Genomic DNA, 27,187 nt, shown 5'->3' with positions numbered 1-27,187 from the left:
TTTTTAGAGTAGTACTTCTAGAGCAGTGTAGCTTTAAGGTGCCAAGTGAGTGATGTGGTGAGTCCCGGTGTTGCCATCATACCCGCTTTCTTATCTCTTACATAGGAAGCTGCCTTATACCGAGTCAAGACCACTGGTCCATCTAGCTCAGTATTGTCTACAGTCACTGACGGGCAGCGTCTTTGCCGGGTTTCAGACAGGGGTGTTTCCCAGCCCTACCTGGAGATGCCGGGGACCTTTTGCATGCAAAGTATGTGCTCTATTCCTGAGCTTCATCTCTTTGTATATTTTCCGTATATTTGATGCAAACTCTTGCTTTGTAATATTTGTGAGCGTGTGTTTTTTTTTGCCGAGTGGAAAACGAGAGCGAGTGAGTCGCCCGCAAGCAGGCCACTTACATGCTAATGGGGGCTCTGTATTCCGTCACTGCCATCACACTGCTTTATAGATGCAAGCCCACCAGGAGCAGTAAAGCAGCATTTAAAGCAAACAGTAAAATGAACAACATTTGCAGAGCAATAAAAGGCAGCACCTTTGCAACTTCATTATTTTGAAAAATGTGAGAGCGTCAGTCACCAAGCACTGCAAATAAATAGCGTTTTATTGGGTTTCAAGTGAGCGCACATGCCAAATCAGACTTCCCCCTACGCTGCTGTTGTTTTGCTCTTTCCTCATCCTAGTGAACAGTCTGGAGAGCGAGAGAAGGGAAAAAGCCAACATAAAATAAAAGTCTATAACTGGTTTTATGAGGAAACATATTGCAGTTAAGGACACATTGCAAAGAAAAGCCCTTAAGATCAGTGAAACTATAAGAAGTGGCGAGGGGGGAAAGGAAGTCACAATTATTGAATGTGTTGGGGTACAGATTGCATGGACTTCAGGACCAGATAAGATATTTGAATTAATGCATGCAATCTGCAACTAATTATTCACACCAAGTAAATAGTAGCAAATGGTTTTGAGTAAGCAAGATAAGTACCATAGGACCAAATTCTTACACTGGAAACTGAAATCTGCAGATTGGTTTAAAACACCGGAATTTGGCCTTTTAGTAGACTGAATATTTATTTGCATTTATTAATTAATTTATTACATTTGTATATCACCCTATACATGTAGATCTCAGGGCGGTTCACAACATAATATTGCCTGCAAATATTTTGTCTGCTCATCATCAGCATGGCCTAGAGAAGTTGATGCTATGTGCAAATCAAGCATGAGAAATTCATGTTGTTGCAGCTTAACGAAAGATTGATTGAAACATGCAGGGTCCTTATTCAAAGCAGTAACCTCAGGCAGCTGTACTTTTTCAGAACACACACAGGATTGCTTGTTTGAAAATGTCCCACGTCAAAATTTTAAGTCTCATGTAGCAAGCTTAGGGCCAATTTATGTGTTCGGGAGAAACAATCAGTAACACTTTTTGGGGGGAGCGGGGGAGACTGCGTACCATTTCAGGTTGAAGGTGGGTGTTGTATGTTTAAATGCGCCTTCCTCCCACCAAAACACCTTTGTGTATAGGAAATGAGCATGTGAAAAGTAGATGACTAGTTTGCATGGTGGGAGCATTGCGTTCTCACCTGCAGCCTGTAGTACACTAGGGGGAAACTTCAGGAACATCATAAGCTGTTTTATAGCAAGCTGGTCCACAGTTCAGCTAGCTCAGGACAGTGGTGCCTCGCAAGACGAAAATAATCCGTTCCGCGAGTCTCTTCGTCTAGCGGTTTTTTCGTCTTGCGAAGCAACCCTATTAGCGGTTTAGCGCTATTAGCGGTTTAGCGGCTATTAAAGGCTTAGCGGATTAGCGGCTAAAAGGCTATTAGCGGCTTAGCGGCTTAGAAAAAGGGGGGAGCGAAAAAAATCGCAAGACGTTTTCGTCTTGCGAAGCAAGCCCATAGGGAAATTTGTCTTGCGAAGCGCATCGAAAAACGGAAAACCCTTTCGTCTAGCGGGTTTTTCGTCTTGCGAGGCATTCGTCTTGCGGGGCACCACTGTATTGTCTGGTGACTGGCAGTGTCTTTCCAGCACTACTTTCCCCTTAACTACCCAGAGGCACCAGGGTCTGAATGGTGTTGTTGTTGTCGTTGTTGTTGTTTGGAATCAAGTGTTTTTCTAAACCCTCTTCATGTTACGTTTTAGAGTGGCATTGAACCATAACATGAAAATCAGGCCTCTGATTACAATGAAGTGTTATAGGAAGGGAGAAAAGCACCCATACAAATGCCTATTGTCTTTTGTCATCTGACTCTTGTCTTCTTCTGACTTCTAGTTTCAATATATGCCTAGCTTATTCACGTTATTTAATTGATAGCAACAACAATCACAGCCCACGAGGTGCAGAATCAATCTGAGCGCAAATTTGCTTGCTTTTTTTTTTTTTTTTTTACTTAACTGATCTGTGGATTGTGCTTGCTTTCTTATTCTGTGCATGCACTGTCAACACTTGTCCGCTTATGTTTATCTGTGAAATGCTGGTTATATGTTCTTACTGTGTTTTGCCTGCATGTGGAAGGTTCTTAATTGAGCAGGACCTCTTTGCAAAAAATGTTTTTGGTTAGGATGCTGGTGCAGGAACATGCAGACTGGAGAGCTACCTTTTTGCTTCTCTCCCACCCCTTCCACCCAGGGCAAATTATTGTGGGCACTTGTCCCTGCCCTAGTTCCTACCCTGTCTGTTTCCCCCACGCTTTTGCTTTTGACAGCAATAACACTTAGGAGCTTGGAAGATGCAGGGGGCTATATTTGTTGGGCAGCTTTATAGAGCCGTATCTTAAAAGTATTTAATGAACATGAGATAGAAGAGTCAAGTGAACATGATCTACGTATTCTAAAATTTATATCCTGCCTTTCTAAACAAAAGCCAATCCAAGGCAGCTTACAATAATTTCAAAAAAAATATATATGGCAAAAGCAGTTTAAAATTCAACACACCAACAGAGAAATAGCGGGAGCAAAAGACAAATTCTGCAAAGGTTGTTACGGGGACTTGTTCAGTTTGAAATTCAATTAGGATGTTTGGTTTTTAATGTGATAATAGTGAATATTGTATTGGAGAAATATTGAGCCAAAATGTATTGCCTGCAGCATTCAGCATTACAATCATGAACAATTATGTATTGCATTCATGTAGGTTTTACTTTTTCATTATTGTTAACATGAAATAAATTGTGGTGCTTTTTGGTAGCACCACTTCAACTTGTAATGAATTGAGACCAAATGTGCAAATGGAGCATGGTTCGCTTCTCTAGGATAAAAAGTTTTTCTGATGAGGTGAATAATAATCACAAGCTGTTGAACTTGGCTGTCATCATGGGCCAGCCAAGCCCTCGTTGTATGCATAGTGTGATGGAAAACTCCATTAATGGAAGTTTTTAATTTAATACGTTTATCAGGAATCCTAGTGCACTTCAGGATGGTGGTACCTTTTCATCAAATGAAGCAACAAAACATGGATATGAAAACCAGTTACAAGTTGCATGTAGTTAAATACAACCTTAGAAATGCGGTTGGCGCTGTGATCTAAACCACTGAGCCTCTTGGGCTTGCCGATCAGAGGGTTGGCGGTTCGAATCCCCGCGACTGGGTGAGCTCCCGTTGCTTGGTCCCAGCTCTTGCTTACCCAGCAGTTCGAAAGCACATCCAGTGGGAAGGTAAACGGCATTTCCATGCGCTGCTCTGGTTTGCCAGAAGCAGCTTAGTCATGATGGCCACATGACCCGGAAGCTGTACGCCGGCTCCCTCGGCCAATAAAGCGAAATGAGCACCACAACCCCAGAGTCGGCCACCACTGGACCTAATGGTCAGGGGTCCCTTTACTTCTTAAAAATACAACATTAAGTCAAATATTTGACTACTCTTTGCATTTTCAAAAATCAGTACTATTAATATGTTGTTTAAAACATCTTTCCAATTATTTATTGGATGTAATGATTCAATATATTTCTATGTCTAATTTTAAGAAGCATACTTGTGAGGTTAACAGCAATTGTGCATGCCTCGCTAGGTGTATAACTGGATCCCACACAATTTTTTTTCCCCTGGGAAAAACCACCCCTAGTAAAATATCATGCCACACCTGGCTGGCTTAGAAAGTTGTAGCCCCATATTTTAATGCTGTTAGTACCCCCGGTTTATCTAGCCAAGAATTTTCTCAGGGCATACAGAAAAATAGCACACGGTGGTCAGCCTGTGATCTGCGATTAAATGGCTGGACTAGTACATTATTTATTTGGTTAATTTAGACAAATAACAGGAAAAAGGGGAATAAGTTGTTACAGCAAAAGAAACATTCAAACGAAACGATGGTAATTTGAGAGAGGCCCTTTTAAGTTGGTTCTAAACAAAGTCGGCACAGTTTTATGCAATAAGGAATGTTTTAACGAATGCTTTGAACATTTTCTTCAAATGTTCATTGCATCTAAGTTCTTATTTTTTGTGTGCGCGCTTTTATTTGCTCCAGAATACTGCCGGGCTGCCAACAAAGGAAGGCCTGTGCTCCCAGGAATTTTCTAAATTCCTCTCTGGAGTAGGCATTTTTCTCAGCTACAAAGGCCCTTTGGCAAATTTCCTCTAATCATTGGATTTACCCTGGGCTCTGATAGGTGCCATTCATGGACTTGGTCTGCTGTTTGATGGGGCTGAAGCATTAATGGGATCTTTTCACCGTAAATAAAACACAGTAACCTTAAGCGGAGGAATCAGAATTGCTGTTGCTGAGAAGAGTTCAACATTTCCTCGTTTCCCTGTTTTGTTTTTAAATCAATATATTTGTTTTAAGTTCATCTGGCTGTGTTCGTAGATCCTAGGACGCTCACCCTACCTCGATAAACCAATGGGCTGTTCAGCAGCTTGCGTTGTGTCATTTTGGTGTGTAAGAAGATTCTATAAGATAATATACGATAAATGTGCTGCCTACTGGGAGGTCTACATCTTCCCTCACTCCCCAGTTGATTTTATGCCACAGGGGAAGAGGATGCATAAGGAGTCCTGATTCAAAAGTTTACTTTTGCATGGAGGTAGATTCCAGATTGGAATTTTAAAAATAGCATTTCAATGGCAGTGTGTGTGTGTGTGTGTGTGTGTGTGTGTGTGTGTGTAAAGGTTATTAAGGAATGTCTCGCCTTTAATATCATAATATGAACTACAGTTTCCACCAGCCTTTACTATTTCCCTCCCTCTCCATCTCTTTCTGGATACAGTTTCTTTGTAATGTTTTGGGAGGGGAGAGAGAGACTACATTTGCAGGTTTCCTCCCTAGAAGCTGGCAAACAAGTATTCCACTGTCCCAGCAAAGGATTTGTTGTGAAAAGTAATTTCTCAGAGGAGCAACAAATTCAGTCTTGCTCTGTAAACTTTAATCTCAGAAACCACAAAGATCAGACAGTGCTACTTTCCCCCCCATTAGCTTGTTGTGGAGGAGAGAGAGGTTTTTGCAGGGCGGGGGTTATATTCAAATTTGTCTGATAACACTGTTGCCCGCAGAATGGTTTGCGGCATGTGGAATTACAGTGGTACCTCGCAAGACGAATGCCTTGGAAGACGAAAACCTCGCAAGACGAAAGAGTTTTTCGTTTTTTGAGTTGCTTCGCAAGACGAATTTCCCTATGGGCTTGCTTCGCAAGACGAAAACGTCTTGCAAGTTTGTTTCCTTTTTCTTAAAACTGCTTGAAGAGGAAAAAACTCGCAGAACGAATTAATTTCGTCTTGCGAGGCACCACTGTAGTTCAGGGCCATTCAATAGGGGACTTCACTATGTGACTCTGGAAAGATTGCTTGGTCCTAAGATTTTGAACCAAACATATTGTTTGTCATTGCATTGGGCCTTTTTTTTTAAATGGCTAACAACAGCCTGGTGGTGAAATGAATTTTGTCAAGACAGAAGGGGCATGTCTACACATGAACCTTTTCATTTTCCCCAGTAAAGTGGTACCTCTTGTTACAAACTTAAATAGTTCCGGAGGTCCGTTCTTAACCTGAAACCGTTCTTAACCTGAGGTACCACTGTAGCTAATGGGGCCTCCCGCTGCCGCTGTGCCACCGCTGCACGATTTCTGTTCTCATCCTGAGGTAAAGTTCTTAACCCAAGGTACTACTTCCAGGTTAGCGGAGTCTGTAACTTGAAGTGTTTGTAACCTGAGGTGTTTGTAACCTGAGGTACCACTGTAGTGAAAGCCTTCCCTGGTGGCTGAGATTATCAGTAGACAGATATATATTATTAAAAACTTTACTACATGCACTTCATTGCAAATGCAATTCCAGAGTGGGTTACAGTTAAAATACAAGTCATATGCACAATGCAACCACTTAAGAAAAAACCCAAGGCAGATAAATTACTAAATTACTACCAAGTAATAATAAAATAAACATCCCCCTTGATACTGAGTTCATTAGCACTGGGGAAGTGAGCTCCATTGTTTCTGTTACTTGGTATTTGTAGGTTATATGGATTATTATTTTTTTTTTTTTGCTTATAGATTTTTAGATTGCTTTGTATGGGTCTTCTTATTAGCCAAGTAGCCTCCATATTTTCCCACTACGAATTTATAGAGCCCCCTGGCAAGCACAGAGAGCTGTGCGAAGAAGTGGGAGCTTGTCTCACTTGCATGGAGGCTACCGAAAGAAGCAGCAGGAGCAGTGCCTACTGATTCTTTCCTTCTCCAAACTCCAGCACAAATGAGAGCCTGTCAGAGGCTACTGGAAGTCTTCCTTGCTAGAGGCCATGGGACACTCCAACCAGGTGAATGGACAGGTGGAAGTGTGGTTGGAAGCTGTGTGCTTCCTTCATGTTGCTTGAATAGAGTACTTTTAGTGGCCAGGTGCTATTGAATATTAGAAAAATAGGTTATAAAAGCACTTCTGAGCTCTACGCCATGCCAGGTGTGCAATACGAGCACTGTTCCTTTGACCCCAGCCTATAAGGGTTCTGTGTGGTCACTTTCAGTTATGTCTGGTTGCAGGATAGAGGCCAATACAGTGGTACCTTGGGTTACATACGCTTCAGGTTACATACGCTTCAGGTTACAGACTCCGCTAACCCAGAAATAGTCTCTCGGGTTAAGAACTTTGCTTCAGGATGAGAACAGAAATCGTGCTCTCGCGGCGCGGCAGCAGCAGGAGGCCCCATTAGCTAAAGTGGTGCTTCAGGTTAAGAACAGTTTCAGGTTAAGAACGGACCTCCGGAACGAATTAAGTACTTAACCCGAGGTACCACTGTACAGTGGTGCCTCCGGTTACGAACGGAATCCGTTCTGGAGCCCCGGACGTATCCCAAAAATTTCTTAACCGGAGTACTGCTTCTGTGCATGCGCGTGGCGCTGCAGAGCGCTTCCGCGCATGTGCGAGCAGCAAACCCACTTCCGGGTTTGCTGCAGCAATAACCCGAAGATTCCATAACCTGGAGGTGCAGTCCAGAATGTCATCAAGGGCTAACTGTGAGAGTCAGTAGCTGCAGCTTCAGGCTGGAACATTTAATTAGAAGTCTGTACAAGGTCTAGCATGGAAGCAATTCAAAAGTGGACAAAAGGATGCAGCTGCAGGTAAAAGGTGGATCACAGCAAATGCAGGATGGTGAGGAGAATGAAGGACGGTCTGCAGCCTCAAGCTTTAGGAGAGAATCAGTTTTAGAACCAGGCAGAACAATCTGCTGCCCAAACAAAGAACTGCAAGTTGTTTGGAGAGTTTTCCTACTTCGTGAGCATCAGCACAAGAGGGGTAAAGCACATCAAGGAGCTCTCTGGTGGATCCAGATGCGGAGCAGAAGTGGGCCACCATCAGAACTCCCCTTTGTTTTATTTGAGCACAAGTTTCCATTCACTTGCGACCAGCTCCTGCAAGGCCTTGCAATGTACGGCTGAATTAATTGGTTGGCAGTAATTGGGTGTCCTGGGTGTTTTTCCTGTGCCAGAAGAACATTTTCTGTACGATGACTGGCACTTACTGCAGAAGTGGTTCCCCTAAGGACAGGGGGAGTGCAGCAAAGCAAACTGATTTTCATAGCAGACCCAAGATTTTATTTTTCCAATGTTTTGTCAGACTGTGGTGCTGAAACATTGTGTTGGGGACAATTTCTGCAGCTGTGGTTTAGTACAACCTGACTAGGTAACACTATTTACAAAACTGGTTGCTGACTGTTAGGTTTTCCTCATTTCATTAAGCCTGCCTAATGAAAATGACCTTTTGTAAAAATTTACTAATAACTTACGATGAAGTCCTCTTTTTTTATCTGGTACTCTCTAAGGGAATACATTCTTTACTGTCTGATAGGATTCCAGTTGGGCATAACCAAAACATAACATAAAAAACGTTTGCTGGATATACAAGACTATTTTCTCATGCTAACATGCAGTCTGTAGGTATGGGCAAAAGCTGGTGAGAGAAACTGTGTTTTTTGGCCCTTTGATGTGGAGCAGAGCTGTCCTTAGCTGACTGAGAATTGGGGAGAGATTGTATTATGAATCAAACATCCCAGCTGCAACTTCAAAGTAATACTAATTAAAATAAATGCGAGTGGATTAATGTTTTATGGATGTTTGGGGGGGAAATGCTGAGGTTGAATTAACCAAATCACTGTGCACAGCAATTAAGGTGCCTGATCCACTTTACCCTTGACAAACCATGACTCTGTGTCGTCCCGTCCCGTCCCCCCCGTGACTAACAACTCACTTTGTTATTGCGCATGGATTACGGCTGGTGTAAATCTAAATCACATTTTATAAGCTCTACTTCCCCTTGATGCTGCGAGAAGATCCATCCATGCCCAGTGCCATATGGCTGGACAAATTCAAGGAGGATTGACAGTCACTAGTCATGATTGCTATATGCTCCTTCTAGGCTCAGAGGCTCCGTGGCTCTGAATGCCAATTGCTGGTAAACAACAGCAGGAGAGGACTAGTAAACTCACGTCCAACTTGTGGGTTTCCCCTAGGCCTCCGTGGGTTTGACCTCCGTGGAAAACAGGATGCTTGACTAGATCAGTGTTTCTCAATCTTTTTCCAACCGTGGCCCCCTACTGACAACAACAATAATGATAATAATAGGGTGTTGTTAAATATTTTTACATCGGAATTTGATTAGGTTCTCCCCCCCAAAAAAGCTCATTTAACAAAACATCCACTAATCTAGCAATATATCACCTTGCTTCCAATTCCTTCAGCAATGCATTGTCAAAGAGATTTCTATAATTATATTGAACTGATTTATAATTTGCTGGAAATTTAGTGCTCGCTTTAAAGAACGATCTTTTTCTGATTACCGTGCTGTTAAGAAGTAGTTTCAGTTCTTCTTAAAGGATTGGTGCTATAAAACGCCAATCACAGCTTAATTGCTGTCCGATATGTTAATTTCAAATGACAGAAGAAAGGTCTTTGAAATCTAATTCTTGATTGCATCTAATAACCTAGTTTTTATAGTGCCTGAACTTTAAGACATAAGCCTCCAGCTAAACCCATGTAGGGAAGTAGCCAGGAGGTCACATTTAACAATGATTGAACGGGAAGTCCTTCTGGTGTTCTGTTGGAGGCAAAGCGGAATCATCAAGAGGTCGCCATGGAGGTCAGCGTCTCCAGCAACAGGCTCCATTTGTGTGTGTGTGTGTGCGCGCACGCAATTTATTTTCTCTGTATTTTAATCTCCAAAGAATGGTAAAAGCAGCAGTTTAAAATAAATGGCAGTCAAACTGAAACAGCCCCCTTACTGGTTATAGAAGTGATGACTTGGGATGGCACAGGAGGGAGAAAGAGAATGCATCCCCACTTTTGCTCACCCAGTTTCAAGATGTTCAGATCCCCTCTGCTGGCCGGAAGAGATTTAAAACGTAAGAACTTTGAAGTCCTTTGAAATCCAGCACTTCGCATCATTTTCTGCCCAGTACCGCGCATGTTAAGTCAGAACTAAATGTTCATGAGTTCATTTGGGGTTTACACCTGAGTTAAAGGTGCCTCGGATTCTAGCATTCATGTTGAATAGTTTGATCTATACGTAAAACCTTTGCTGTGTCTCTTTTTGTCTTGTTTTGCTTTGGAAGCATGTTCTCTGCTAAACTAATCTGTCAGGTACTTTTAGGGTTGGCTTTTTGCTTTTGTTTTTTAAAAAAGCGGAACAAATGATTTACTGAAATATGTGCAGCACAATCCTATGCATGTTTTGCTCAGGAGCAAGTCCCACTGTTGTAGAATGTATCTTTGAGTTTGTAGGAATTTTTGCAAAAGCATTTGACCATAAGTAATAAAAGTTTGACCTGACCTGACTTCTGTGGTCAATGGAACTCCCTAGCAAATTTAAGACTGCTTCCTAAGGTTGCAATACTGTGTTTGCATGCTTGGTACTTGCTTCTGTATAATCAAGGCCCACAGAGCTGCAGACGTGAAAATACTAATTTCGTTGAACTTTTGTAGGATTTATTTTTTAGTAAACCTGCTTAGGATCATGCTGCCAACACCATATGTAGAGGAAAGTCATCCAGGATTTTACATAGTGTAGACCCACTAAAATTACTGAACTGAAGTTAGCCATGGCTATTAATTTTAATAGGTCTGTTCGGTTCTGGGTAGGACTAGCATTAGACACAATCCCAGATGCCTTAAGTTTCTGCAGCCTACTCTCTGCAGGAAAGGTATCTACTCTGTGAACCTACAGAGATGGAGAAAGGAAGCAAACTGCAGCTATGAAAATGGAAAAGATAGAGACTTATAGTGTGAGTCTGGGTTTTATTTTATAAAGCATTGCCTCCATCTGAAAGATTGCAGGATTTACATTCTCCAGAAGAGGGTTGACAGTAGTTCCTGTTTATTTCTTCCTCAGCTTGGTTCATTTATTCCTTTTCTACCATAGCTGTGTGTTCTGACTTGCTGGCCTGGGATCTTTCTAAAGCTTGTTCAGACATTCTGTTAACTATGGTTATATAAGCCTATGAAAGCTTGTGGTAATTTCCCCCCTCACCTGTGAACACAGGTAAACAAGTCACTGCTCTTGAGAAAAGCAAACAAGCTGACAGACCACACACTTGGAATATTTACTGAACCCACAGGGGTACAACGTGGGATATTGCAGTCTGCAAACACACCCTCATAAACTTGAAATTCATAAATGAAGAGATTTAAGTTAAAAGCGACTTCATGAAACTGATGGAAGGCATTCAAACTAAAACTCGGTTCATATGCAGTGAAGCAAGTTGTGCCACTGGCTGTTAGAATAACTTGACTCTCAATGCAATCCTGTAAGTCCTATTGAGTTCAGTGGGGTAAAGTGGGTATATAATTGCAGCTTCATTTGTTGTGTAACATTGTACTAAATATTTCTTGTAATTTTTAAATTAGAAGGAATTACATGTACCTTATGCAATATGAATATGCAGGCATTTATTTTTTATGTTAGATTTTTAGCTTCAGTAACTGCAAGTCGCAGCTGACATTTGAAGAAAGGGCTGCCTTTTAATAGTGTTTTTAAAAATATATTTGGGCAATAATTATAGTTCTATTGTGCCATTTAACTTTTTGATACTAAAATGCTATCTTACGGTAATATATACCAATTTGATGTGTCTCATCCATCTGTGTATCTTTCGTTTGTGTACACCAGGGGTTGTCAACCTGGTCCCTTCTGCCCACTAGTGGGTGTTTCAGGATTCTAGGTGGGCGGTAGGGGGTTCTACGGTACCAGCTGAATCCTCCTTCCATCGAGCACTGGTGGGCGGTAAGGAAATTTTACCATCAAGAAAGATGCATTAGTGGGTGGTAGGTATAAAAAGGTTGACTACCCCTGGTGTACACTTTGTGAGGGCATGGCCCTGAAAGTTACTTATTTTATTTATAATTTTTTTGTAGTGCTTCATATAATGAAAACCTATTAAGTGGTTTACATAAAAAGTATTCTATGCATGCAAACATACATCAAACAAACAAATTAACAGCAACTAAGTTGTGTAATCTACACAGCCCTGTAATGCTGGCATCCACTGTCGTATTACCACCAACCGGTGAAAACTCTTTCCTGCCATCTGTATAGGATTGGGAGCATGGTCTGCGTTGCGTTAATCCATGGCCATCTTTCCTGCCTTAAGAGGTACAGTGGAACCTTGGTTCCCAAACACCTTCGTTATTGTATGTTTCAGCTCCCAAATGCCGAAAACCTGGAAGTAAATGCTTCCGTGTTCGCACGTTTTTCAGAACCCGAATGTGTGACCTGGCTTCTGCTGAGTGCAAGAAGCTCTTGCAACCAATGGGAAGCTGCGCCTTGGTTTTCAAATGAAGTCTCTCAGGGTCCCTTCTGAGTGCACACATTGCTACACTGGAGGAAGAAGAAGTTTCCTTCCTCGAGTCTACCTTCTGTTGTGTTACATAGCTTGGTTTATCTAGTACAACCTGAGACTCATAACTACAGGCTTGTACTCTTTGTTCTCTGGCAACAGCTGAAATTCCACCGTAATTACCTTTTTACAGTACAAAGCCTGCCTCTACCTTATGAAATCTGGACTTGGAAGGGCATCTTTCAGGAGAGGGTGTGTTTTTGTTTACGTTTCTAGGAAATGCAAGTGGGTGTTCTGTGATGGTTACAAATCCCTTTCATTCCCCCCCCCCTTCTTCCTTTACCATGACCTAACCTACTAAAAACTTTCTCAAAGTAGGAACAATCAGCATGTGCACGGATCCCATTATCAGTCTAAATGTTGTTAGCAGTGCCCTTTTATAAACCCTACTCCTATAGAGCACTTTCAAAACAGAGCACATCAAAGTAATTGTTATGCCTGGCACCAGTGCAGGCGTGCTAGGCCTTGTCCCAATTCAGTATAAATGTTATAACCTGTGGAATTTAAAAGGATGTAAGGTGTTGCGTGTCCTGAAGGCAGGAAACAAACCAGGGTTTGGTTTTTGACTTTAGTTAGCTTCCAAATATTTGGTATTTATGGAATCACTAATTTCTATTTAATTTTTCCAAAAAACCGAGCCAAACTCTACTTGCCGTTTACATGCATGCGGGCATGTTGTGTTTCCATGGCATCGGTTGAGGACCAGTATGTTCACTATACTTATGACGGATTGGAGCTAGTAAAACAGGGATCAGTTTATGGCCAGGAATGTGTAGTTTCTACATATGTAAAAGAAATCATAAAGCTTTCCATACAGTGAGTTGCATTTGAGGGTAAAGTTACTGGACCTGTGACAAGAACCAGTAGATTTTGCTTTTATCTCATTTATACCAGTCGTCATGCGGTAAGATTGCAATTTCTAATAGATGTTAATTGAATTTATTACTGCAGCCTTTACTTCTGGTATCCCTTCAGTGGAGGTCCTGTCAATGTTTCCATTCTTACACTGTTTATTAGCAGTGTATAACACAGCCATAAAATTCTCTCCAGACCAAAATGTAGTGTATAGTTCTCAGCTTAAGTCCAAGAACATTTTTCTTCTCCACAGAATTTAAAGGAAATTGGTTTGGCCACGATTTAGTTAGAAGAATACAAAAATAGCACTTTGGCCAGGTTTTGACATATTTTGCATGCCTCTTGACTAAAAAGAAACAAATACTTTTGAAAACCATAATGTGCTCTACAGCTCTTTGAGTTTAACAAAATTAAGAAAACAGATTATCATTCACATACATTGGACTGCTTAGATTAAAAAAAAAAAACAGGGGTTGAGAGGGAGAAATGAAAATGTGTGGAAAGACAGAGGCAAAGAGTGCATATAAGGGTATATACACAGCCCCCTCCCGTGACCACTCAATGCATGGGGACAATGTACAGCTGCATTGGCTACCCCTGCTTCTGCCACCAAGACACATAGATTGTGTACACACTCCTGCTTACTCTGCATTCAATTCACTCACACTGCTGGTTTGGGAAACAGTGTGCCCATGATGTTAACCACAATTTACATCTCTCCTATGAGACGCAGGTGGCGCTGTGGTCTAAACCACGGAGCCTCTTGGGCTTGCCGATCAGAAGGTTGGTGGTTCGAATCCCTGCAACAGGGTGAGCTCCTGTTCCTCTGTCCCAGCTCCTGCCAACCTAGCAGTTCGAAAGCACACCAGTGCAAGTAGATAAATAGGTATCACTGCGGTGAGAAAGTAAACGGCGTTTCCATGCACTCTGGTTTCTGTCACGGTGTTCCATTGCACCAAAAGCAGTTCAGTCATGCTTGCCACATGACCTGGAAAGCTGTGGACAAACGCCAGCTTCCTCAGTCTGAAAGCGAGATGAGCACCACAACCCCATAGTCGCCTTTGACTGGACTTAACCGTCTAGGGGTCTTTTACCTTTATCGCAGTTTCCGTCGAATTTTGATTCTGTTTCTCTCAAGCCACCTTCAGTCTGAGTTGAGAGCTCCTCCTGGAGTAAAAACACCCCCACCTTGTTTGCCCACTGATGTGGACATACAGCAGGTGACTCAGATGCACATCAAACTATGCTGATGTTGTACAATAAGCGGCAAGTGCAGCTTGCAACACAGCAAAAAAGAATGACCTCACTGCATGTTAAGCCGGTAGTGTGCATACAGCCTCAGTGGCCATACACGGACACACACACTGGCTGCATGTTTGGTGAATGTGTAAAACAGCATAGATGGGGGGTGGACCCTGAGCCAATCAAGATTCCTCTTTGTGCAGAGGTGCTCTCTGCACACAGGCCTGTTTCTAGTGATGAGAGGTGAAAATATTCTCTGCTAGAAAATTCTCTGAAGGATATTCTCCACAAACTGTAAATTCTAATGTAAGAACCAGTTTTACAACCCACATTTTTAAAAAAAAAAATCTGGTAAATAATAAGACAAGCTGTGATATTGCCAGTGTAAGTAATTAATAGTGATTTTTTTTAATCCAGTTACTGTATTTTTTGCACCATAACACTCACTTTTTTCCTCCTAGAAAGTAAGGGGAAATGTCTGTGCGTGTTATGGAGCGAATGCCTGCGGGTGGCGGGGGGGATCTGCTGCAGTCGTGAGCAGAGGATCCATGGTTCTCCTTCCTTCCCTCCTCCGTGGTTACAAAGCATGGATCCACATGGATCCTCAGGATTTCTGCATTGGGCTACTCCAAACTCACTGTCAGATCACATGTCTGTGGCCACAGCATGAACCACAAAAATCATATATCCACTATTTCGTTTAGAATATTTTTTTTCTTGTTTTCCTCCTCTACAAACTATGTGCGTGTTATGGTCGCGTGCGTGTTATAGAGCGAAAAATACGGTACATTACTGGGCATTGTGTCAGTCACCAAAGGCAGTTCTGAAATGTGAGCTACAGAAAACATTTATTTATTTATTTTTAATTTTAAAAATGCTTTTCATTTATTTTGATGAATATTTGAATTCGTATGTATTTCAACTATATGTAATAGCCTTTTTCTATTTTGGTGTGACCTTATTCTTAGCAATTCTATACCCTTGGCCATACAGTGTGGTGATTTTTTTTTTTTTTTTACAGAAAGTAGCTTTAATGCTTTATACACTTAAAGTACCTAGGCCTATACAGTTATGTGTAACAGCATGTGAGGTGGCCTTGATTTAAACAGTTGACGTTTCTATATTGACTTTTCAGTTTCAAGTTTGGTGCAAAAAAATCAAAGAATGTGAATTCACTGCATTGCCCCATTGAATAAAAGTATCTGTACAGTTTTTGGTTGCCATCTGAACAAGTTTACCCATGAATAAACATGTATATTAACTAATTATATCATTTTCAGTGCATTAAAATGAAAATTCTTCTATTTTAAATGAAAATTCTCTAATATTCTCATTAATCGAGAATATTCTCAAAAAGATTATTCTCGAGAATTTAGCACCACTACAGTGGTGCCCCGCAAGACGAATGCCTCGCAAGACGGAAAACCTGCTAGACGAAAGGATTTTCCGTTTTTGAGCTGCTTCGCAAGACGAATTTCCCTATGGGCTTGCTTTGCAAGACGAAAACGTCTTGCGAGTGTTCCGATTTTTCCCCGCTCCCCCCCCCTTTTTCTAAGCCGCTAATAGCCGCTAAGCCTTTAATAGGTGCTAAGCCGCTAATAGCGCTAAGCCGCTAATAGGGTTGCTTTGCAAGACGAAAAAACCACTAGACGAAGAGACTCGCGGAACGGATTATTTTCGTCTTGCTAGGCACCACTGTACCTGTTTCAGACACTTGCTGAATGCCCACGTGTAGCCCCACATGGAAGGCAATTGAGTTTTGGGGTTACCAATGCATGAATCTCAGTGGCACATTGGTAAAACTATGGAATTCATTCCCACAAGAGCGAGTGATGGCCCCCAACCTGAGTAGCTTTTAAAAGAAGATAAGACAAATTCATAGAGGATATATAGCCAGTCTGTGTGTGAGGGTAATTAAAGCTGCCATTATTACAGCATTTCCTCTTTTGGATGCCTCCTTGATTCAAGATCAGGGTGATGATGGCATGTTCCCAGTACTATTCTTGGGGCAACAATTTTGTGGACGAGTCTCTGTCCCTTTGGTTATTTATGGGCCCAACGCCCATTTTGACATGCAAAGCAACACCATGTCCACCTCATCCTACCCTGTCACTGCTATGCAGTTTATATCCAGGGTTAATTGTGCCCTACTGGTTTTCTCCATTCCAGTCTAGTTTATTGTGACCCCTCACAGCTTCCCTGCTAGGGTAATGCTGAAAACTAGGTTTCTACTGACTTTCTACCTCTAGAGTTGAGCTCCTGAGCTGTCGGTGCTCCTAGCACGCAGCAACCTTGTAGTGGCCTTATTTGTCTGAGCTGTTGCTTTAATTGAATGAATGAATGAATGAATGGTTGTTGCTTACCCTCTCCTCGCTTGGCTGTTTAACTCACCCTGATGCTTCATCAGCCAGGGCTCCCCTCTAGCTCAAGAAGTCACATTTAACTTTTTGATATATGGACCATGTCTGTATTCAATTGTTAAGATTTTGTGCTAGAGAGTGATGTGATTATACCTTTGAAGATGTCAGAAAGGGTGTTGGTGTCAGTGACCTCACCCTAATAATTTCCATAAAGTGTAACACACCAGGTGTTTGACACAAAGCATACATCTTACAGTGCTTTGTTGCACATGTGGCAGATCTCATTTGAGGTGTCAAGACTTCCATGGAATGCTTCCACATCAAAAGAATATTGCTGTTGCAGGTATGGGTAGTGGCAGCCCACAGGGAAAGGGTTAATGTCTCCCTAATCTACATTGACGGGATACAAGTAAATTGTACCTGTCAGGACTCTCGTTTTTTATATAATGGAAGTCTCTGTTATGGATTGACACGGCAAGTTATGTCAGTTCCTAGTGCCACCTTGGATCTGATTCATCAATGCTGCATGTTAAAACAATTCAAGGATTACAGAACAGTCCTAGACCTGGAGAATGAGAAAATGTTTCCATTAAAAAAAATGCTAAAGGATGGTTCATTCTTCATTTTTATTGTCAGGATTGTGCTGAAGTTAAGTGTAAAGGCCTTGCCAGAATTCCCAAAACGAGAAATGTTTGTGCTTTTGAGTAATGTATATTAACCCATTGATTTCTCAGAGGAGTAGATAAAATGAAGATGAGAGAGGGCAGAATTTTAAGAGAAGACAAGGCTATTTATTACTTCTTCTTTTTAACATATCTCGGCAATGGGGCTGTTTGGCAGGAAGGCACAAGAAGTGCATTCCTCGGTAGAAATTGCTAGATGGAGTTGTCCATGGCGTTGTCACCTCCAGAGTACATTCTTCCAGGGTGCTCGGGACTTACTGTCCATTTAGAAAATTCACTTTGCATAGGATATGCCTGGTTTTGTACTTAGCAATTTCCCCCATATGGAGCAGATTATAATTTGTACTGACTTCAGGGGGCTTCCAGATGCAAGGTGTTAGCCTGAACCTATAAATCTTGAAATGGCTCGATGTTAGCAGCGATGGAGGCCACCTCTCTCTTGGTGGCTCTTTTGCTGAAAATGTGCATAAGGAGGTTGCAAGAAGGGTGTTCCCAGGTTAGATCCACGTATCCAATTTGTGTGGTGATTCTCATGTGATTTAAAAAGAGCCACACGGTTTATGATAGTTCCCAGCTGCCAGACAATCTCACTGACTGGTGCAAACATTATGTGAACAATCCACCCTCAGCGTGGGAAGCAACTGTGTATCTCAAATCAAACCATTTGTCCATCTAGTTGAGCCTTTTCTACCTGATCAGCAGTGGCTCTCCAAGGCATTGGGAGGAGGTTTTGCAGCAGGTTTCTTATAAATGGTAATACTAAGGATTTAACATGGGGCCAGCACCCACTTCTCCTCTAAGAATAGGATCCCTAGCCAATTCCAGCACAGAGTCTGATGACGATATTCACGTGCCATCAATCCCATTTGCAGTTCCTTCATCCTTCCTTGCCTCTCCCCCTGCTGTTCAAATTTAGGTTGTGAGGTACTTGGGCACAAGAAAGTTCTCTTCCTCTCTCTCAATTTCACTAATACTTGGTCTTGAAAAGGAGGCACAGAATCAAACCATATAGAGCTGCTCTCAATTGAAGTTTGACCTTCATTGGTCAGGGCAGCAGACACGGTTCAGCTGTGGCTAAGGGAGAGGAAAGGAAGCACACTGCGAAGGGCTTTAGCGGGATGGAATATAAATGGACTACTTCCTGTCTTTGGAGGAAGTGGCTTTTATTTCCAAGCCATCATTCCAAGCCATTGTGGGGAGGGCAAGGGGGGGGGGAAATTGCCCTTTCCTAGGAAAATACAGTGAAGTTTGCTCGTTTCTTAAACGATTCCTAATAATGCAGATTGTGGTCGTAGTGCAATTGTTATTGTGCCATCTTTTATTACTGTCTTGTGTTGTTGTAGAGTGAAGGTGCTAGTTCTGCTTTGTCCCTCGGTGTATTGCTGCAGCATTTTTTATTTATTTGCTAGTTTTATTCATTCTTTCATTTAAAGCATTTTTATCCTTCCGTTGGAAAAAGTCTCCCAGCATGGCTTACAAATGTCAGTGATCAGACAGCCTCTGCCCTAGGGCTTTATGTGTATGAAAGTTGTTTATTCTTTTCTTGCTGCGTTAAAAGTAAGCTCATACTGATAAATGTGAGGTTAGCATTGGTTTCCAAATTCATATGTAATGTTTCCGATAAAAGTCTTTTTGGATGGGAATTTTTTTTAAAAAAAATTTATATATATATATAGCTTTGTCAAGTCCTCTGGCTTTTTAAATTTTAAAGTCTCATAATAAGTAAGAGTTGCCTGTGAAACTGGGGGGGGGGGGGGTGAGCGGGGAATTTTAAACAAGGCTGTATTGTGCAGAGCTGAAATTTTCTATGCATATTTGCTACGCATATGGGGGAGGGAGCGGATTTTGCCATAATATTTTTTTCCTTCAAAAATAAAGAAATCAGATTTAAAATACCATTACTGCACACATGTACACGGATGTGAGCCACTAAATATCAATTATACCATTTGAGCCTTAGACTACAAGCATGCATATTCAGTCAAACCCTCATCACATAACATGCACAAATAGAACTTCAGAGATCGTAAGGACTGTGATTCATTGATTTTAAAAGTATTTTAAAATAACAGAGGGAAGAACTAAGCATTATTTTAAAAATCACAAAAACTGCAAGTACCTAAGTACTTGGGATTCTGAAATCTGAAAGCCATAAGGAAAAGCAGAGGAGACAACCTATAACTTTAAATACAGTTACAGTGGTACCTCGGGTTAAGTACTTAATTCGTTCTGGAGGTCCGTTCTTAACCTGAAACTGTACTTAACCTGAAGCACCACTTTAGCTAATGGGGCCTCCTGCTGCTGCCGCGCCACCGGAGCACAAATTCTGATCTCATCCTGAAGCAAAGTTCTTAACCTGAAGCACTATTTCTGGGTTAGCAGAGTCTGTAACCTGAAGCATATGTAACCTGAAGCGTATGTAACCCGAGGTACCACTGTATACTGTAGCTCAGGTAAGGAACACCTATTCAATTGTCACTAGCCATCAGTTACTTAATCACCAAGGCCTTCATCAACAAGGAAATAGAGTAAAACCTTACACCTGCTGAAGACCCCTAACTTCACCATATGTAATGAGAATGTCTGCTAGAGCAAAGTCTGTAACTCAGGGGTGAAGTTCGCATGCATAAGGCACCCAATTCAATCCCTGGTATCTCCGGGTTGGGAAAGACACCTAACAAAACTCCCCCGAGGGCTTCTACCAGTCAGTGTAAACCATACCAAGCTAGATGAACCAATATCTGAATCAATAATAGAGATGTCAGCTGAACACCATTTAGAAGTGACCACCGATTTTTGCTTGGTGTTCCTTCATTTCTGCATGGTCAATATATTGGATATCCCAATAAAATGCTTATGAGACTATCATCATAATCCTATACAAGTCTACTCAGAAGTTAGTCCCTCTGAGTTTAATAGGATTATAGCCCAAGGCTACAATTTTATCCAAGTTACTAGGGAGTAATTACTGCTGAGCAAACATGCATAGATTGTATGGTAAAGGATATATTATATTTGATATTTTTTTATTTAACAGTTTTTTTAATGGAGCTTACTGGAACAAAAGACCTCTAAGCAGTTCACAGTAGACCATCTAAAATATTGATTACAACACCAATAAAAAATCAAACATTAAAAACAAGTTTCATTAAAATGTAAAATAAAACCAGTAATTTAAAACACATACTTATTAAAATCACACACTAAAATTGCATGCGTTGGTAGACTTTCTGGAACAAAAATGTTTTTAGCTGGTGCTGAAAACAATATATTTGTTGTTGTTTAGTCGTTTAGTCGTGTCCGACTCTTCGTGACCCCATGGACCAGAGCACGCCAGGCACTCCTGTCTTCCACTGCCTCCCGCAGTTTGGTCAGACTCATGCTGGTAGCTTTGAGAACACTGTCCAACCATCTCGTCCTCTGTCGTACCCTTCTCCTTGTGCCCTCCATCTTTCCCAGCATCAGTGTCTTCTCCAGGGAGTCTTCTCTTCTCATGAGGGGGCCAAAGTATTGGAGCCTCAACTTCATGATCTGTCCTTCCAGTGAGCACTCAGGGCTAATTTCCTTAAGAATGGATGCGTTTGATCTTCTTGCAGTCCATGGGACTCTCAAGAGTCTCCTCCAGCACCATAATTCAAAAGCATCAATTCTTCAGCGATCAGCCTTCTTTATGGTCCAGCTCTCGCTTCCATACATCACTACTGGGGGAAAAACAATATATAGTGAAGGTTTATACCTAATTATCAATGGGCGGGGAGTTCTAAAGTGCTGTTACCGCCACACGAAAGAATCCATTTCTTCCAAGTAAAGAATGAATATTATGCGGTGCTTGTAAAAGTACTTGTTCCACAAATCTAAGTTGTCGAATTGACACATATGGGTTGAGGTGATCCATCATGTGAACTGGTCCCAAGGTGATATTCTATAAGGAACCAGTTATAATCCCTTTATAATTATTGTATTTAAGATATATAAGACATCATCATCATTTTATTTGTATGTCACCTTTCCATAGTTAAAACTATGTGCAAGGCAGCTTACAACATAAAAATATTTACATAGTTAGAAAAAATAACAAAAGTAGTCATAAACAATAAATAAAACACTTTGAAAAGTACACAACCAGATTGAACAAACTGTATAATACATTGTGTTTGCAGTAAATATTTAATGCCACATACTTCCTGTTATTTCCTTCCATTTCTTTTTAAAGTTTTCAGTGGATGTTCTTTCAAAGTTTATTAAAGTGAAGTTTGTTTATTTTATGTCATAAATGTAAGATCAAAAAAGAAACTGCAACAAGAAACATAATAGATGAAAGAAAATGTATGGTCAAGTATTGTTCTGCAACTCTGCAAATGGAGTTGGTTTGTGTGCTTGCAAGGGGTTACCTGTAAATTGGCTACAACCAGCCCCTCTCCATATTTCTCGATGAGGGGAAGGGGTAACAAAGAAGAGAAAGACAGTGAGAAAGATACCAGTTAAGCCAGGGGTCAGCAACCTTTTTTCAGCCATGGGCCAGTCCACTGTCCCTCAGACCATGTGGTGGGCTGGACTGTATTTTGAAAAAAATAATAATGAACGAATTCCTACGCCCACAGATAACCCAGAGATGCATTTTAAATAAAAGCACACATTCTACTCATGTAAAAACACCAGGCAGGCCCCACAAATAACCCAGAGAAGCATTTTAAATAAAAGGACACATTCTACTCATTCCCAGACTGTCCATGGGTCGGATTTAGAAGGTGATTGGGCTGCATCCAGCCCCTGGGCCTTAGCTTGCCTACCCCTGAGTTAAGCCTAAATAGTTTGCTGGTTTGTGTGAGGGCTTTGGAGGGAGGGAGGAGTGAGAGAGCAAACAAAGCAGGTGAGGTGATGCCTGCAAAGAATCTGCAAAGTATCCATTCAGCTGAGCTACCCCCAGGGAAGCTGTCAATTTTCCATGTTCACTGGTACATTGCCTTGTTGAAACACTTATCACAATTCAACATTATGGCGATTTATTGCACAACCCTACTTTCCATCAATGGCTCTCACTTGGTTTCAGCCATTGTTAAGTTCCCAAAAAGTTGGATGGGGGATCCCTGAGGAAATTTCCATCTGTCTGATCTGTCAATAGTCGCTTTGATTAAATTTATACAACTTAATAATTTTGATCTGCACAAAATTATTCTAAAAGAATTAAGTGTTTCCAAATGTACACTTGTTTTAATACTTTAAAGATCAACTGTGCTAACATTATTTATGTATTTATTCATATTATTTTGCTTAATTTTTATTTAATTTCTACCCTGCCTTTCCGACTTAAAAAAAAATAAACTGCTAAAGTTTTGGCTTCAGAAAGTACGTGGATATTAAGGAGGAGGCTATGGGGGCAAAATAACTAGAAATCCTTTAGAAATAAGACATAGAGGTTATTTATTCCATTAAGTGTGGAAGGGCTGTGTGCTGGCAGTAATTCCTGTGTTTAGACTGATGCCAATGAGGAAATGATATCTAGCAATTTATGAAAGGTGATACTGTGTCAACAGATACGCTGTGGGTTGGGACATGTGACAATAATCTTCCATGGCATTTAAAGCACTCAGACCATATACTTGGAAATGTTAGTAGGATACTGCCTCCCCCTGCCTCCTCCCTGGCTGCTCCTACAACCAAGGAAGAAAGGGAGGGAATCTATGTGAGCAGACAGAACTGCTATGTGGCTGAAGAGTGAAGCTTTAGTTAAAGAGGAACTGGGTTGAGGGGAGGGGCACAGTATCCCTTGTCAAGTAAGTGGAATAGCCTGATATTAGATGGGAGGAAGGAAGGGAAGAACATTTAATGTCTTTAGCTCCTAGAGTAGAAGCTCTCAGATCCGCCTTGCAACTACTCACTCTGTTCGAACGAAGCTTTGTGGCAGACAAGAAACTGATGGCTAGAGAAGGATGTTTGGTATTCTGAGCAGATACAGTGGTACCTTGGGTTAAGTACTTAATTCCTTCTGGAGGTCCGTTCTTAACCTGAAACTGTTCTTAACCTGAAGCACCACTTTAGCTAATGGAGCCTCCTGCTGCCGTCACGCCTCCAGAGCACAATTTCTGTTCTCATCCTGAAGCAAAGTTCTTAACCTGAAGCACTATTTCTGGGTTAGCAGAGTCTGTAACCTGAAGCATATGTAACCTGAAAGCATATGTAACCCGAGGTACCACTGTACTGTCCAATCAATCCTAATCTCACCTACCTGGAAACAGAGGAGCCAGCTTGCAAAGGTGATTGAGGGGGGCAATGTCACATGCATGATGTCGCGACGTCAGGAGGGGCTGGGGCAGAGCCAGGTGTGGTGGCCATATGGCTCAGTGTTTACTCCTCCACCTCCTCTTGCAGTGGGAGGCCGCTTTGACCCTCCTTTCCCTTCGCAGGAGGAGGAGAAGGAGCTGACTGCTGGAGGCACTCCACACCCAGCTCCACGCTTTGGGGCATGGGGGAGCAAAAGGGCTCAGCCGTTGGCGGTTTGAATCTGCACAACGGGGTGAGCTCCCTTTGCTCTGTCCCAGCTCCTGACAACCTAGCAGTTCTAAAGCACACCAGTGCAAGTAGATAAATAGGTACCGCTGCGACGGGAAGGTAAACAGCGTTTCCATGTGCTCTGGCTTCCATCATGGTGTTCCGTTGCGCAAGAAGCTGTTTCGTCATGCTGGCCACATGACCCGGAAAGCTGTCTGTGGACGAACGTCGGCTCCCTCAGCCTAGAAGCGAGATGAGCGCTGCAACCTCATAGTCGCCTTTGACTGGACTGAATTGTCCAGGGGTCCTTTATCCTTTTCCTTTACGCTGCTTGGAAGTAATTCCCATTAATGTATATCACTTCATAAACCCCTCCCCCCCCCAAAAAAATGTGTGTTTTAAAAAGTATGATATTAAGCACGTTTATTCAGACTGAAAAATCAGCATGGACTTGTGTATTGTTGCCTAACATTCACAACCCTAATATTTTGATCATATCCAGGACTCAAGCAGATAACCATCACTTTTACACATAGGCATCATCTTTTGGAATGAGACATAACACATCTATTGTAGCAACAATCCCATCTGAGTGGCCTATAGATAACTGTGCACTAAGGGCTCTTTGTACAAAGGTTGACTCTATCGAAAGGTTGCATTATTTTTCATTTGCCTTGGAACCTAAGTGAAGATTCACTTACTTACTTGCTTACTTTATTATTCAAAATATTTACATCCCATCTTTCCCATTTGTTCAAGGGAGCTCACAGACATGTATTTAAAAAGCAATTTTAAACAACAGTGATAATAGGATATAAGCTAGGCAGACAGCAGTGAAAACTAGGTGCAGTAAATTTAGTCACCATCAGTGTTATTACCCAGGAAAATAAAACTGTCCTAACATGGTGTCTGAAGAGAAGACATATGGGAACCAGGTGGACCTCCCTAGGGAAGGTGTTCCAAAGATGATCCTGGCCAAAAGAGCCGCATCCTGATAGCCACATATATAACTTCTGAAAGCCAGGGACACCCAGACTAGGAACTCTAGTGGGGATGATTAAACAACTCCATGCAGGAGAAGGAAGTGGTTCTGATAACCATGTCATTTAGGTCTTTATAAACCAAAACCAGCACTTTAAATGCAGACTCAAACCCATGTAGTTGTGAAACACCTGTGAGATATACTTATTGTGATGAGTCCCAGTTAACAGTCTTGTTGCCCTGTGGAACACTCCCCCATCAGATGTCAAGGAAATAAACAACTATCTGACTTTTAGAAGACATCTGAAAGCAGCCCCATTTAGGGAAGTTTTTAATGTTGGATGTTTTATCGTGTTTTTAATATTCTGTTGGGAGCTGCCCATTATTATTATTTTGTATCTGCTGGAATTTCTAAACACAAAAGTTATCCCTGCATAGAACATTAATACTATTTGGAGGTTTGCAAAGCATGGACAGCTATGGCACAACTATGAACTGCCTCCCAAGTTTTCATTAATGGGAATTTCCTGTCTACTTAAGAAAAGGCTAATAGTTTCAGGACTTCCCAGTTTAATGCTACAGATTAACAGTGACTCTCACCACTGCAGGTGGATATTGTCCTATATGGACATCTTTATTCTGCTGGTTGGGGCAACCCACACTCCATCTGCATCCTTACTATTAGGTACATCTGGTGAAGGTTTACATCTAAAAATGTGGGTTGGGTGAGATAGAAAGGTACATGGAGATGTCCTTGCACAGCACACACTGGCCCATGCATCTAACACATTTTATGCAGTACAGTGGTACCTCGGGTTAAGAACTTCTTTCTGGAGGTCCGTTCTTAACCTGAAACTGTTCTTAACCTGAGGTACCACTTTAGCTAATGGGGCCTCCTGCTGCTGCCACGTGATTTCTGTTCTCATCCTGAAGCAAAGTTCTTAACCCGAGGTACTATTTCTGAGTTACCAGAGTCTGTAACCTGAAGCGTCTGTAACCCAAGGTACCACTGTAGCTTCCAGGATCTAGCCATTAAGATATCTCCTGAAAAGGAAGTCATGTCAAATCCTACTGTCAGAGCCCTTCCTAATTAAAACCAAAGTCCAAGTAGGATGGAACTTCTTGTACCAAGTATTAGGCGCTTGGACACAGGCTGTAAACTGATATCCTCAGAAGATTCCTGATTTCTTAGAGAATTACCAGAGAAAGTCATTAGGAGTGGTTTGTAAGAAACCACAAAGCCACATAACCAAACTGTTTCATCACTGCGAGAAGCGAAGATACAAGGAACCAGGCAGAGGGCCTTCTCGGTAGTGGCACCCACCCTGTGGAATGCCCTCCCTTCAGATGTCAAGGAAATAAACAACTAACAAACTTTTAGAAGACATCGGAAGGCAGCCCTGTTTAGGGAAGTTTTTAAGGATTGAGCTTTTTATTGTGTTTTTAGATATGTTGTAAGCTGCCCAGAGTGGCTGGGAAAGCCCAGCTAGATGGGCAGGATATAAATGATGAAGTTGTTGTTGTTGTTGTTGTTGTTATCATCATCTCAGGTCAGAATCCTTCTCGCCACTTAGCCCACCATAGAATAAGGATTTCAGACCCTTTAAAGTACCTTTAAAAAAAGCTCACACTTCCTGTTTGCTTATTTAAATCCTGACTTTTCTCTAAGGAGATCAAGGCATTGTATGTGAATCCTTCCCTTCAGACTTCTCACACCAACTATGTATGTTAGGCTAAGAGATTGAGATTGGCCCAAAGTCACCCAGTGGGCTTTACTGCTGAGTGGGAGTTCAGCTTAGATCTCCACGGTCCTAGTCCACTGTGTGTGTGTACGTGGAGAAAGAGGAGAAAACAGATTTTAAATAAGATGTACTTTACATAAATATTACAAATGCAGGAAATACAAAAGACCCTTTAAGTATCATTACGCATGCAATCTGCCCACACCGTGCCACACTCAAAGAGCAGGAGTGTATTATTACGATAAAAATGCGTGTTTGCATAATGTGTGTCCACACACTCCACGCCCATAATTTTAATGGCAATTTCTTGATTTCTTCCTGTGATGCTCCCGGAAAAAAAGTGGACTGCATTTGGGAAAGCAGCGACCAGGGAGTCCTACAGAGAGACTATAAAACAGTTTACATTTTGTGTTAATATTGATTTAACAATCATAAAAAAGCACACGGATGTTTAAAAATCAAACATTTTATGTTGAAATATTAAACACGGCTCGTTTTTCCTTTGGGCTTTTAAGGCTGCGTTAAAGTGGGGCA

General features: G+C 41.6%; 1 protein-coding gene across 3 annotated transcripts in view; it reads left to right on the top strand.

The window, feature by feature from the left end:
• Positions 1-27,187, top strand: part of HMGA2 (high mobility group AT-hook 2) — a 134,479-nt gene that overhangs the window by 68,398 nt on the left and 38,894 nt on the right. For 2 of the 3 annotated variants that reach the window (XM_083463871.1, XM_083463873.1), the window contains exon 4: positions 106-250. The exons of the other annotated variant lie outside the window; for it this stretch is intronic. In XM_083463871.1, the coding sequence (XP_083319997.1) occupies positions 106-250 (145 nt within the window). The remainder of the gene's footprint in view (positions 1-105; positions 251-27,187) is intronic. 3 annotated transcript variants of the gene reach the window in all.

The sequence above is a fragment of the Podarcis liolepis genome (genome assembly GCF_965112155.1).
Source record: "Podarcis liolepis genome assembly, chromosome: 10".
Classification (NCBI taxonomy): Eukaryota; Metazoa; Chordata; class Lepidosauria; order Squamata; family Lacertidae; genus Podarcis; species Podarcis liolepis.
This window is presented reverse-complemented; position numbering and strand designations above follow the sequence as displayed.